At 42.9% G+C, this 12,929-nt stretch overlaps 1 protein-coding gene across 1 annotated transcript in view; it reads right to left on the bottom strand.

The window, feature by feature from the left end:
* Positions 1-12,929, bottom strand: part of SETX (senataxin) — a 53,337-nt gene that overhangs the window by 15,159 nt on the left and 25,249 nt on the right. Inside the window, exons 9-15 of the mRNA XM_053373693.1 lie at positions 9,448-12,834; positions 7,397-7,499; positions 6,499-6,654; positions 5,756-5,979; positions 4,196-4,363; positions 1,171-1,315; positions 539-640 (exon numbers count right to left, since the gene is read on the bottom strand). Of these exons, the coding sequence (XP_053229668.1) occupies positions 539-640; positions 1,171-1,315; positions 4,196-4,363; positions 5,756-5,979; positions 6,499-6,654; positions 7,397-7,499; positions 9,448-12,834 (4,285 nt within the window). The remainder of the gene's footprint in view (positions 1-538; positions 641-1,170; positions 1,316-4,195; positions 4,364-5,755; positions 5,980-6,498; positions 6,655-7,396; positions 7,500-9,447; positions 12,835-12,929) is intronic.

Below are 12,929 nucleotides of genomic sequence, written 5' to 3'. Positions count from 1 at the left end.
TTCCTTGAAACATGTTTTTACTGTGTCCCAACTTACTAAGTTTTGGGGAGGCAGTGCTGAACTATATAAACAAAGACCCTACAGAAAAAATTAAGATTTTCAGAGGTGAATGTGCTCTTGAGCTATATACCCATTGTATGGAAATTGACAAAAGGACAGCAAAAATGGAATCTACATGCCCTAATGGTGGCCAAGAGACTGATACTGATGAATTGGAAGAACAGACACACGATTCCCCTTAATCAATGGCTTAACATATGATTGGACAGCTTATGGACGCAGACTTTCTTCGGATATATACAATAATATTTGGAATGAGTTTACACAGAATAAACTACTACTGACAATTATATGTGTATTAGAATAATAAGAATATACACATCTGGATATTTATGTATGGTAATGTAAAAGAATTTTCTATTTTTCATTCTCACTCATTTTCTTTCTCTTTCCTCACTCTCTTTTATAAATGAAATGCTTCTAATAAACTATTTTGGGGGGGGGGGACCATGAAAAAAACCCTTTATAAGATACTCACTTATTTCATGGTCGACCTGGGCATCTAGACTAAACTTCCAGACATCCCTGCTGATGGAGCTTTCTTGTCCCAGTCTCACCAAGTTGATGTCACCACAGTTTCCTGGATGTAAAACAGATACTCACTGCCTTGCTACATTACAGTTAGTTTTTTGAAAAAGAAAGAAAAGCATTTCACAAACAATTTTGATCTGCTTAGCAAATCCTGAAATCTGCATCTTGCACATTAAGAGTTAAGAGTTGGAAAATGTTCAGGAAAGGGCAACTAAATGATCAAGGGGATAGAGCAACTCTCCTACAAGGAAAGGTTGCAGCATTTAGGTTTTTGGGTGGTCACTATGAGAACTGGAAGAGGGCTATGTGGACCATTGGCCTGATTCTGCAGGCTCTTCTTAGGTACTTAACGTTCTTTTGCTGAAAACACCCATAGGATGGTTTACATTTGGAATGACTTTTCTGCAAGAACATATGCTACAGTAAGCGTAATTACTGCTAACTACACTGAAAGGGTGGGAGCACAGTCCTAAGTGACTTAAACCCTGAATAAGTCTTAGCATTTAGCTATAACCAAGCCAATTGCTCCCACCAAACCATGACTTCCACAGATGAGAACTGGGCAAGAACTCAATGTACCCAAAGGACTGCTACTGTCCTGGCATTTTCCCTTGAACATAAGAATTATTTTTTTCATCAGGTCGTCGACAGCAGCGTTGGATGGGGCACACAGCAGCACACGGTTCTTGATTTTGCTTTGCACAGAATTTTCTTTTCCTGGTCTCTGGAGATTAAAAAAGGGGGAGGAGAGAAGTTGTAAGTTACACCCAGAGTAACACAATTGAAACAACTGAATCATATACAGTGGTACCTCGGGTTAAGTACTTAATTCGTTCCGGAGGTCCATACTTAACCTGAAACTGTTGTTAACCTGAGGTACCACTTTAGCTAATGGGGCCTCCTGCTGCCGCCATGCCACCGGAGCACGATAGCCCAAGGTACTATTTCTGGGTTAGCGGAGTCTGTAACCTGAAGCGTATGTAACCCAAGGTACCACTGTAAGTAGTCATGTCCAGTCTAGGAATGCATAACAATCCACACAGGAAGAACAAGGATACAGTTTGAATGCTTCACCTGTAGATTTACAAATAATTTAATGTGTCAATATGAATGGAAGTAGTTAAAAGTGCAGTTGTTGTTTAAGGGATTGTTATTTTGACTGGAGTGTAACTGAAATTAATAAGATTCTGGAACACAGAAATAAAGTAAATCATCAAACCATCAATTCTAGCACATGGGGGGGGGACGAAAATTATATAATTTGGCATCTAAATGATTAGTATTAATAATTGTATAATAATTTGGCATTGTTATAATGAGGCTATTATTGGATTATTGTAAAGGAAAACTAATAAAAATGATTAAAAAAAGAGGAATGCATAACAATCCTTGAAGGGTCTTTCAAACAGCATCTAGTCCAACTCCCTGCTGGACAAAGGGTCTACCCTGCAACCTCAACATCCTTGAAAAAAATGCTGTGGTTAAAGGACCTCCTGCAACAGAAAGGCCACCCCCATCCCCGAGATAGTCTCATTTGAAAAGCTCCTACCTCTATGAAGTGCCCTCTAATATTTAGCCAAATAAGTGACTCCCTTGCAGTTCTCTCAGGGCACAAAGGGGATGGAGAAAAATGTAAATGCAATAATGTAGGGCAGTCTTGCACCCTTTCAGATCAAGGTCCCTTTTTAAAGCGCAATGGTTGTATCCAACATAATTTTACTCATAGAGTAGACCCTTAAATTTATGAGGCCTGTGTTAATCGTGCACAGTAACTGCAAAGAGTCTATTCCAAGTACAACTAAGAGCAGCCTCCTGGATCAGGCCAATGATCCATCTAGTCCAGCATCCTGTTCTCACAGAGGCCAGCCAGATGCTTGTGGGAAACTAGCAAGCAGGATCTGAGCACAAGTGCACTCATCCCTCTGGGGGCGTAGCCAGCTGCTCCGGCATTCGGAGTGGTGGGGGCGGGGCGATCCGCCCACAGGGGCGCCACAGTGAGCTGCCCACAGAGTCCACCCAGTGGATGCAAGCCCCACGTTGCTGTTTCAGGCAGTGCCATTTTGTCACCCCCTCCAGAATGACACTCAGGGCGGACCACATCTCCCGCACCTCCCTTCCTACACCCCTGCTTCCCTCCTGAGGTTTCCAGCAACTGATATTCAGAAGCATTGATGCCTCTGATTGTGGCTAGAAGCCATTGATAGTCTATTTCTCCATAAATTTATCCAGTCCTCTTTTACGTACTGCCTGCTATCAACTAGCAGTGTACTCTGGATTTTATTTTTAAAGAAAAATCATATGAAGAATGTGAGTCTTTAACCATTCAGAGTTATCTATATACATTTTTTTCTTTACCAGTCCCTCCTCTTACATCTGTGTCTTTAAGAGCAACCCAATACATAGAAATTTTTAAGACCTTCATCTTTTCTGAATTTTTTTAAATTAAACAAGATTTATATGCTGCTTAATTAAAAAAAATATAAGTGGTTTAATAAAGTTAAAGAAAAAACAGAAAAATAGCAAATAATCAGACATATAAAATGATGAAAATAAGAGATAAAAATAAACTTTTAAAATAATACAAAACCAGAGGTACATAATAAAATTATACATCTGGATAGGTAAAGGTAAAGGGACCCCTGACTGTTAGGTCCAGTCGTGGGCGACTCTGGGGTTGCGGTGCTCATCTCGCTTTACTGGCGGAGGGAGCTGGTGTACAGCTTCCGGGTCATGTGGCCAGCATGACTAAGCCGTTTCTGGTGAACCAGAGCAGTGCACAGAAACGCCGTTTATCTTTCCGCTGAAGCGATACCTATTTATCTACTTGCACTCTGATGTGCTTTCGAACTGCTAGGTTGGCAGGAGCAGGGACCGAGCTACAGGAGCTCACCCTGTTGCAGGGATTTGAACCGCCGACCTTCTGATCGGCAAGCCCTAGGCTCTGTTGTTTAGACCACAGTCTGGATAGGCTTGCCTAAATGAAAAGGTTTTGAGCAGAAACAGTACAAGGAATATGCTTGCCTAATTTCAATGGGCAGGGAGTTCCAGAGAATAAGTGATGCCTCACTGAAAGCTCAATTCCTTGCACACACAGAATGGATGTTATGTAAAGGGACAAGAACAGGTCCAATAAAAAAAGAGAAGAAAGCAACCCTACTTTTTTTTTAAAGCACCAGGCTAAAACCAGTATATAATAAGAGGGACCACTATTTATTTAACAAGATTTATATGGGAACATAGGAAGCTTCCTTATATTGGCCCATCTCCCTCAATAGGGTGCATGGACTGACATCAGTTGTCTCCAAGGTTTCAGGCAGGTACCCTTTCCTAGCTATACCTGGAAATGCCAGGGATCAATTATGGGACCTTTTCTGTATGCCGAGCAAATATACTACCATTATAGCTATGACGTTTCCCATTAATTAACAACAATAACTCAAAACAAAACCCTAAGTGTTTTACATAAAGCAATATAAAATATTGTGTCTTGTAATTTGCCACCAGAATAAGAGAGCTGGGGATGCCATTTGTTGTTAAGCCTATTAGCTACTCTCGTGCATTTCACAAGGACTGGCACATGCAGGGTGTTATCAACCTAACCCACCTCGATGAAAAGGCAGTAAAGGAGTCCAAGGATAGTCTTAGATTTCCCAGATCCAGGTGGCCCATGGATCAAGCAAATTTTGGGCAGTGAAGGAGACTGTGTCACAAGGGCATAAGCTGTTTCAATAGCTGTCCTTTGATCTTCATTAAATTCTCTCATGTACGAAGACTGTGGAGTAGGAGAGAGGACAAAGGCATGTCATTCACAAGACCTTTCTATTCCCTGAGATTTCTGTGACTTGGTTTACACTGCTGCTATGCCAAACCATGGCTTAGTGTGAGCATGTGGGTTCCTGGGACAGGAACCTTGCTAATTCTCCTGCTTTGAGCTAGGCCATAGTTCATAAAGGTAAAGGTAAAGGGACCCCTGACCATTAGGTCCAGTTGTTGTCGACTCTGGGGTTGCGGCGCTCATCTCGCTTTATTGGCCGAGGGAGCCGGCGTACAGCTTCCGGGTCATGTGGCCAGCATGACTAAGCCGCTTCTGGCGAACCAGAGCAGCGCACGGAAACGCTGTTTACCTTCCCGCCGGAGCAGTAACTATTTATCTACTTGCAATGTGTGCTTTCGAACTGCTAGGTTGAAAGGAGCTGAGACCGAACAATGGGAGCTCACCCCAATCGGCAAGTCCTAGGCTCTGTGGTTTTACCCACAGCGCCACCCGCGTCCCTCCATAGTTCATGCATTGCTACTATTTTTATATGAGTGATTAAATTTGTCTACCGTCCTTCATCCGAAGCTCATAGGGAGGGTCACAACATAAAAATACAAAATGAGAGCACAAAATGCATAATAAAAAGGAGACATAAAGGAGTAGGAAGAATTATACACTTGGGTGGAGACAACATTCCTTCTTGAGCAACCTTCTAAGGCCACATGCCAGGGATGAATATGGGCAGAACAACATAGTACATTTTACCTTTGTACAGTTGCTTCTTCACACTGAAGACACCACTTTATCTCATCCCAAATTCAGGTAAGCAAGAGGCTTGATCAGAGCTCAAGTACACATCACAGCCAGGCAAAAAACAACACAAAACCATTCAAGGAAGGTGCAAAGCAAGGCTGGTGAGGGACATAGCCTGGGAGAGTTGCAAGGGCCGGACAGAGGCTTGGAGGTTGGAATTTGGCCCCTGGACCTGAAGTTCCTCACCCCTTTAAGACATCTAAAAGACCATTCCCTGTTCCCAAGGTCTACTGATTTGTAGCCATGTTATGGGCACCGTGCAGAAAGTGGCACTTTGTGAACCATAATTCCGAAGGTTTCCTTGGAGATGGCAGAAGGAAAGAGAGTTTCCATTTGTTGCTAATCTTCCCATTTAACTGTCACTTCAGTTCTTCCCTCTCCCCAACCCATTAAGGAAAGTTGGCTGCTGGAGTAGAAATAAACAGATATCATCTCCCCTCTCTCTGGCCTTCTCTACCCATCTCTGAGGAAATTTCAGCTTTAAACCTGGCTCATTGGCATACAATTTGGTAATGGGTAGCAAGGATATTATACTTCCCTAAATCAGGACTGGGACATATCTTTAGCCCATTTAAAACCAATTCAAACACTTACAGAATTCTCAGAGTCCACTTTTGAGCCCATGAGAGAGAAGTCAGAATATTCTGTGCTGATTATGGCTTTGGCTAGAGGGCTTCGGTTAAGCAGAAGAAGGGCCTTAAACATTCGCTGCATGGTGGACAATGAACAAACGGTGAGGCACATTACTTTCTTCTCGATACGGGACAAATTCCCTTGTGTCTTGACAGACAGATTAACGACATCCTGCTCTTTGTATTCTGTTTATTTTTTAAAAAGAAAAGACACATACACAGGAATAAAATTCAGTAATAATACTACATGCATTCATCATCATTTAGAACCCAAACCATAGTTTGAGAGCATTTCCAGTATATATAAAGGTAAAGGTAAAGGGACCCCTGGCAGTTAAGTCCAGTCGCAAACGACTCTGGGGTTGCGGCACTCATCTTGCTTTACAAGCCGAGGGAACCGGCGTTTGTCCGCTTCCACCAGCACTTTTTCTGTGTCATGTGACCAGCATGACTAAGCCGCTTCTGGCAAAGCCAGAGCAGTGCACAGAAACACTGTTGACCTTCCCACCAGAGCAGTACCTATTTATCTACTTGCAATGTGTGCTTTCGAACTGCTAGGTTGGAAGGAGCTGGGACCGAACAACAGGAGCTCACCCTGTCACAGGGTCTCGAACCACTACATCCCAAATCAAAAGAATTAATGACACAAATGGTTGGCTAAGGTAATTCTTTTCCCCACTGACAAGTTAGTTTTAAAAAACTTACTAAAATAAAAACGAGTGACGCAACCGACGTGGCACACTGGGCGGCTTTCTGCCTCATGAGGGTTGCTATGAAAGGCTTGCTTTTCATACACTGTTAAGACCACAAAGTCATCTTGCTTTGGGTACTGTCTCCCCAAATTGCTCTCCGAGAGGTTAGCTGGAAAAATAATTTGAACACAGAATAAAAATATGCAAGTATCTAGCCACATATGGATATGGCTTTAATGTTACCAAACCCTCAGTAAAAAGATACATGTCAACCACAAGTTGCTGAAGCTCAGCTTTGAATTTCAGGTGTTTTCAGTTACACCTGTGACCCAGCCTAATAAATCTTTCGTCAATTTAGTTATATGAGGTTTTTTTCTCTCTTCATTTGTATGTCCTGATAAGAACAGTTTTGGAGACATATAAAGCAATCTAGGTGTTGAGATAAAACAGGCATACCACTCCTCAATCCCTGTTTTGTTTTGGGGTTTTTTAATCAAATAGCATTAGTTTTTTATTTATTTAATCCTTTACAGCACCTGGAGTTCAGTTTGCTTGGGTCATGGGCATGGGATATTGGTTTGTTTTATTTCCCAAAATTTATACCCACCCACCTCAAGGTTTAATACTTCTTTTATACACGAGATATAAAACAATAAAATTATTGGTATAAACCTTTCTTTTTAAAAAAAATTCAGATCAGTGCAAAACTGAAAATGGTCTAAAACACCCATCAACATGTGTGGGCAAAAAAGCAAAAATTATGCAGGCAGAAAGAAGTATAATAGCACTTGTCTGCTTACCCCAGCAATCTCGCCTTAACACAAGCATTTGCTATCTACTTCAACCACTACTGAAAACAGAACCGAATTTTTACTGCCTGTTTGTTTATATGCAGTGAAATTCTCACTCACCTGTAAAATCTGCTTCATTTGTGTCCAGACTGAAGTTCAGCAAAGTTAAATGGAAATTCCTTTTGTCTTTCCATTTCTGGTTCTCTATCCAATCTTGTGCCACCTACAAGAAAAAGCAAGCATATGAAGAGTGCTCTTCCATCCACTAGACTTTACAAAGGGGTGATCCAGACATCAATGCTTTGTGTAAGTGAAAAATTAATTCTTGGGCTCTTCCACCCTGAGGAGTTGTGTCCCCACTCAACACCACCATGAAGGCCTTTTGGTCTCAATGGAAGAGTCTAGAGCTCACGGATGACATACTATACAGATAATGGGTAGAAACCACTGGGGCTGGGCAAGGTGGCAGCTAGTTGTGTCACAGAATCATAGAGCTGGAAGGGACCCTGAGGATCATCTAGTCCAAACCCCTGCAAATGTAGGAATATGCAGGTGTCCCATATGGAGATCAAACCTGCAACCTTGGCATTATCAGCACCACACTCTAACAAAGCTAAAGAAGCTGGGGCACTCTGGTGTAGCAAAGACCCTTGGGTAGAATAAGGGAGAAATTCTAGTTGGTCAGGGGCAGGCAGGCTGTAGAGAATTGGTTCCAAAGGTGTGGCGCCTGCATCAACCACCAGTGGAGTCAGGCCCTGGGCAAAGTGGCTCCACCACTGTAGCAAACATAACCACCTGGAGTTCAGCAGAGCTAGAAGAGAGGGTTTATACTACATGGAAGAACCTGGAGGCACAGGAATGTACCCTGGAGAATAAACCTCTGAATTTGTTGTAAAATGAGATTTATGAGGGATTTATTAAATATGATCGAAAGTCATCACATCAGTGGCTGTTAAAATAAAGGATTAAGATTGGAATTGTGGAACTTGGACTAATTAAGAGAATTGGTGCAGGACCAAGGAATGACATCAACTCCTGATAGCCGGAACATGGGAAGTCATTCAAAAATGTTTAATTTGGAACTGATTAATTGGCTCTTTTGATTGTATTGTGATTTGGCGTGATTTGGTATTGTATTAATGTGGCCTACATTGGATTGTTATTAAAAATTAATAAAAAATAATTTAATTAAAAAAAAGTAGTATGATGCTGATTTAAATGTATGGTGAAGATGTAGCCTAAGTGGAATTGCAGTGGAGGTAGGAAGGGAAGAGGAGAGGAAAGAGAAAAATGGGGCATTCTGTTGCCAACTCTGGTCCTGTCCACTGCTGGCATGCAGCAGCTCCCAACCACCTCCAATGCACTTCCTGAAGGGTCCACCAACTAAGGTATGTATTCTCCTTACAAGTGTGTCTTCTTAAAAAGACTTAATTCTTTGTACAGAAAATGCTGAATATAAAGCTATGGAACTCTAGACTGTCCAACCTGTATTTGCACATGCCCAAGAATGCACTTTAAAATAGCACACCAGTGGCACTGTGCACCAGCACAATTATCCCACATTACTTCCACTATAGCATGGAACAGTTGGCAGGACTGTGGGAACAAAGGGACATTTTCCACCTTTGGTGGGAATGCCCGCAAGTCATTCTGGTCTGGGATCAAGAAATATCTGTTTAAATTTTTGCCCAGCTTTCTTTGATAAATATGTGGGCAGAAATGATGAAGACTTTTCGCTCAAAGGAACGTTAAACATGGGTGCTGGCAGCAGCCTAGATTTCCATAGTTCCAACAATGGAAAACATTACAGAGCTTGAATATTTCTCCATGGTGTAAAAAACCTAAATTATGGGTCTGCAAGGGGAAGGAGGACCCTGAACATTTTTACTGGAATGATCTTTCCTTACACCAGAGAAATATGTCATGATTTAAAGTTGGGTGTCATTATTTCTTATGGTGGTTCTTCTATCTGCCTTGACTTGTTTTAGATGTGTCAAGTTATTATTATATTATTATTGTTGTTATTGTTCACTTATTCTGCTTATATAACAATCTGAAAATCAATTAAAAATGTGTTTCTTTAAGCCAGGTGGGCCTCCCTGAAACTAGCCAAAAGACTCCAGTTAAAAGTGGCCACCAGACTACAAAGAACTGAGGGAGACTTTACTTACTGTTTCAAAGGTATTTAGCATCATTAAGGGGAAGAAAGTATTGAAGTAGTCATTGTAATTGTTAAAAGTGGCTGGAACAGAAGTCATAACAGACTGGAGGAGGTAAGCTGGTGGCCCAAACTGACTGAACTGTGCAAACATGTCATAGTTCCACTTCAGGATTTCTCTACTAAATATGGCAGGACTTCTCTGCTGGGCATTCACGCTGTTTGCTTGTGTGAAGCGTGGATTCATTTCATGCCAGGAAACAGGTCTGGAGGCAGGCAGCACCCCACCAGTATACACATTAGAGTTGTTTTGCACATTTAGCAACTGAGGGACGTTGTTCGAATTCTGTGGTTGGAGAATGCTGTTCGGCATGGGGATTTGGGACTGCAATCCATTCCCCTTTGAGGTGGGGGGCATGAAGGAATATGATTTGCTCTTTGGAACTGCTGGGGGCTTTGGGATGCTCTCAAGCTCCTTGGTGAGGTTTGCATTCCGGGAAGAAACGCTGAAGATTTTCATCGTGGAGAGCCTAGGGGGTGCAAAAGTCTTGGCAGACGCATTGTCTTGTGGGCTACCAGCAGAACAGCTTGCGCCGTGAGCCTCTGCTTCAGCTGCTCCTTTAGAACCTGCTTCCTTGCATATCTCATTAGCATCCTGTAGTGGGCTTGCAGATACACTGACTTCCATGTGTGTGGGGTTACTGCCACTTTCTATTTGTGAACACAGCTCCATGTCCACTGGATCGGACTGTGTAAGAAACAAGTTGTCATCTTCAATGTTCTCATTCAATTGTGGCTCTCCCTCTTTCAAAGCCACATCCTCATCACAAGAGCTAGAGGAGGAATCGGTAGAGGTCAAGGGATTGGTTTTACTAGCTGTAGCTTCAAGGATTGAGGAACTTGGGTTTCCTCTTTGAGTGTGCTGACCCTTCTCTCTCTCTTTAGGCCTTGTCTGCCTATAGAACTGAAGTTCTTGGCAAGAAAGCATTTTTCTATTTTTAGTAGTTAGGTGTGAAGCATTTATTAGTTGTGATGTTCTTTTCTGTGCAACATCTACCCTGCCAGCAATTTCCCCATGACGACGCAACTCAGCAAGACTGTCCTGTGTGCGCTGAGATAGTTCAGCTGCTCTACGGACTTTCTTTGACAGGCCAAGATTCTCTGTCAGTGAGGTTGGGGGTGGAAAATGGTGGACTTTGGCAGGTGGGACCACAGTAGGAGTAGATCTTGCTGGTTCTGCCTGTGGTGGTGCCTTCTTTGGCTGAATAGTAGATTCTTTGACAGCAGATGCTGACTCTGAAGGAGCAGTAGGTGCTGATGGATCTATGTGTCTGGAACACCCTGCATCCATCCCTGTGGAAGTCGAGCAACACATTGCATTTCTGCTGCTAATGTTGACCTTCTGAGCTGGTGTATGTGGCTTTGTTTTAGTTTCACTGTTTTGCACAGGGTCCTCTTTTGCTTCTTCAGTGGCATTAAACCAATGAGGGTTCGACTCATAACCCCAGTAATTTATTTCCAAGTCAGTGGCTCTGTGGCCATTGTCTGTCTCCACTAAAAGGTTCTCCTCCTCTGTCGTTTCCTCATTAGTTTGGCTGTCCTGCCATTCTGAGTAAATTTCAGCTTCTGATTCGAACTCAAACAACTGTGATTCATGTTCCGCATTTGTTGGTGAGGAATTCATTGGCTCTTGCCCCTGTGCACTGGATTGCTTCTCATGGCGCACACATGTTGTATCTTGTCTGCTCTCTGTACTAGTGTTCCCTTGGTTTTCATCCTCTTCTGAAGAATCAGAAATAATAATTGTATGGATTGGTCCCTTTGCTGCCTTAGAAGGGTAGTCTTCACTGGAAGACTGAGATTGAACAGAGCCCATAACTTTCTTGCTGCTTTCCTGCCTAGAGTCAACGGGTGTTTCTTTGGTGCCTTTATTGACGACTATGTTAATTTGGGGATCTGTTGCTGTGCTAGTTGAAGTGACAGCGACAGCTGCTTCAAATTCATTCTGCTGATTCCTCACCACAATGTCAAGTGGCATCTTCTCCTTCATGTCATCACTGCTGCCTTCTTCAGAATCAGAATGTCCTGTTTCAAAATTCACCAGACCGTCCTTGCATTTATTTTTCATACAGGCTGACAGACTAAGGAAAGACTTGCTTGAGCCTGCCCCCGATTTGCAGAGCAATGAATCCGATGTGTTGCCAGCGCTACCTGCAACAATATCACTCTTCGGCCCTTCCTGGCTTTTCCTTTGGTCTCTAACTGACTGCTCCTTCTTTGTTTTGGACTTCAGCATGGTGCTGCTTCTACACTTATTAAGCAGTTGTCTCAACTTCGCCTTGAAGATGGGGCTCAGAGGTCTCAGACGTTTCCTTTGGCTTGTAAGGTCATTCTGATCAACACTTTTCTCCAAAGCATCACTGCTGTCATCATTCTTTGTCATCAGAGGACTGGAAGCTCTGGGTGTCTCCACCCCTGACCAGATGTTCTCAACCTTTATGTCTATCCCTAGTATCTGGTGACAGCTCATGGTTTTTTGAACATACATGTATCTGTTTGCTAACATGGAGCCCTCTTGTACTTCGCCTTCTTGGCAGACTTCATCCTTCCTTGCTGCTGACAAGTGAGGTGGGTGCTCATTGCACATATTCACTGGATGCATGTCTTCCTGCCTTTCATTTACACCAATGGGAAAGCTCTCCACCATGGGGGAAGAAGGTCCTGATTTCATCCACATGGTCCTTATGATATGCTTCAGAGTACTCTGCAATTCTTGAGTCTGCTTGGGACTCAGCTCCAAGTTCATGCGGTTACGGAGAAGCAAGTTGAGTTCAAGAAAGAACTGCTTACAAACGGGAGTCTTCACATCATGTAAGCCTTCCTTCAGGATATTACGAATCAGTTTCATGCAGAAAGACTGCACAGACTCTGTTTCCAGAGATGGTGATGTAGCTGTGCTTATTAAGCAGCTCCTGGCTGCCCTTCTCTCGATGCCAGCCATGAACACTGCACGTGGAAGCTTTGCCCATGCTACCACTGTCCGCACCCATTTTTCCGCGCTGACCCACAGAGAACTCAGGCACTTTTTCTTAAGGTGGAGTTGAATCACGATCACCAGGACCCAAATAAAGAACTGAGATACTTTGTCATAAGATTCAGCAGAGTTCTCAGAGACATCCGTTTTTAAACACAGGTGGCTCACAACCTGTACGCTGTAGCCAATCCCCAGCTCCCTGAGGCCCATAAGGGAGTGGATGAAAGGGATAAGCCATAGAAAAGTGCTGCTGTGCAACTGTATGTCTTGGCCAAAGTCAGCCTGGAATGCATCAATTAATGTTTTCATATCTTCATACAAGTCAGGGAAGTAATTAGGACAAGCAGCAGATTTCTGCCTGGTAACCTGAAACAAGAAGTCTCTGTTTTAACAGCATGTTCTCCATTCCGCTCCATCCCCCCCCCCCCCGCATATACAGATGCCATCCTCACATGATTTTA

The sequence above is a fragment of the Podarcis raffonei genome, chromosome Z (assembly GCF_027172205.1).
Source record: "Podarcis raffonei isolate rPodRaf1 chromosome Z, rPodRaf1.pri, whole genome shotgun sequence".
NCBI classification, from domain to species: Eukaryota; Metazoa; Chordata; class Lepidosauria; order Squamata; family Lacertidae; genus Podarcis; species Podarcis raffonei.
This window is presented reverse-complemented; position numbering and strand designations above follow the sequence as displayed.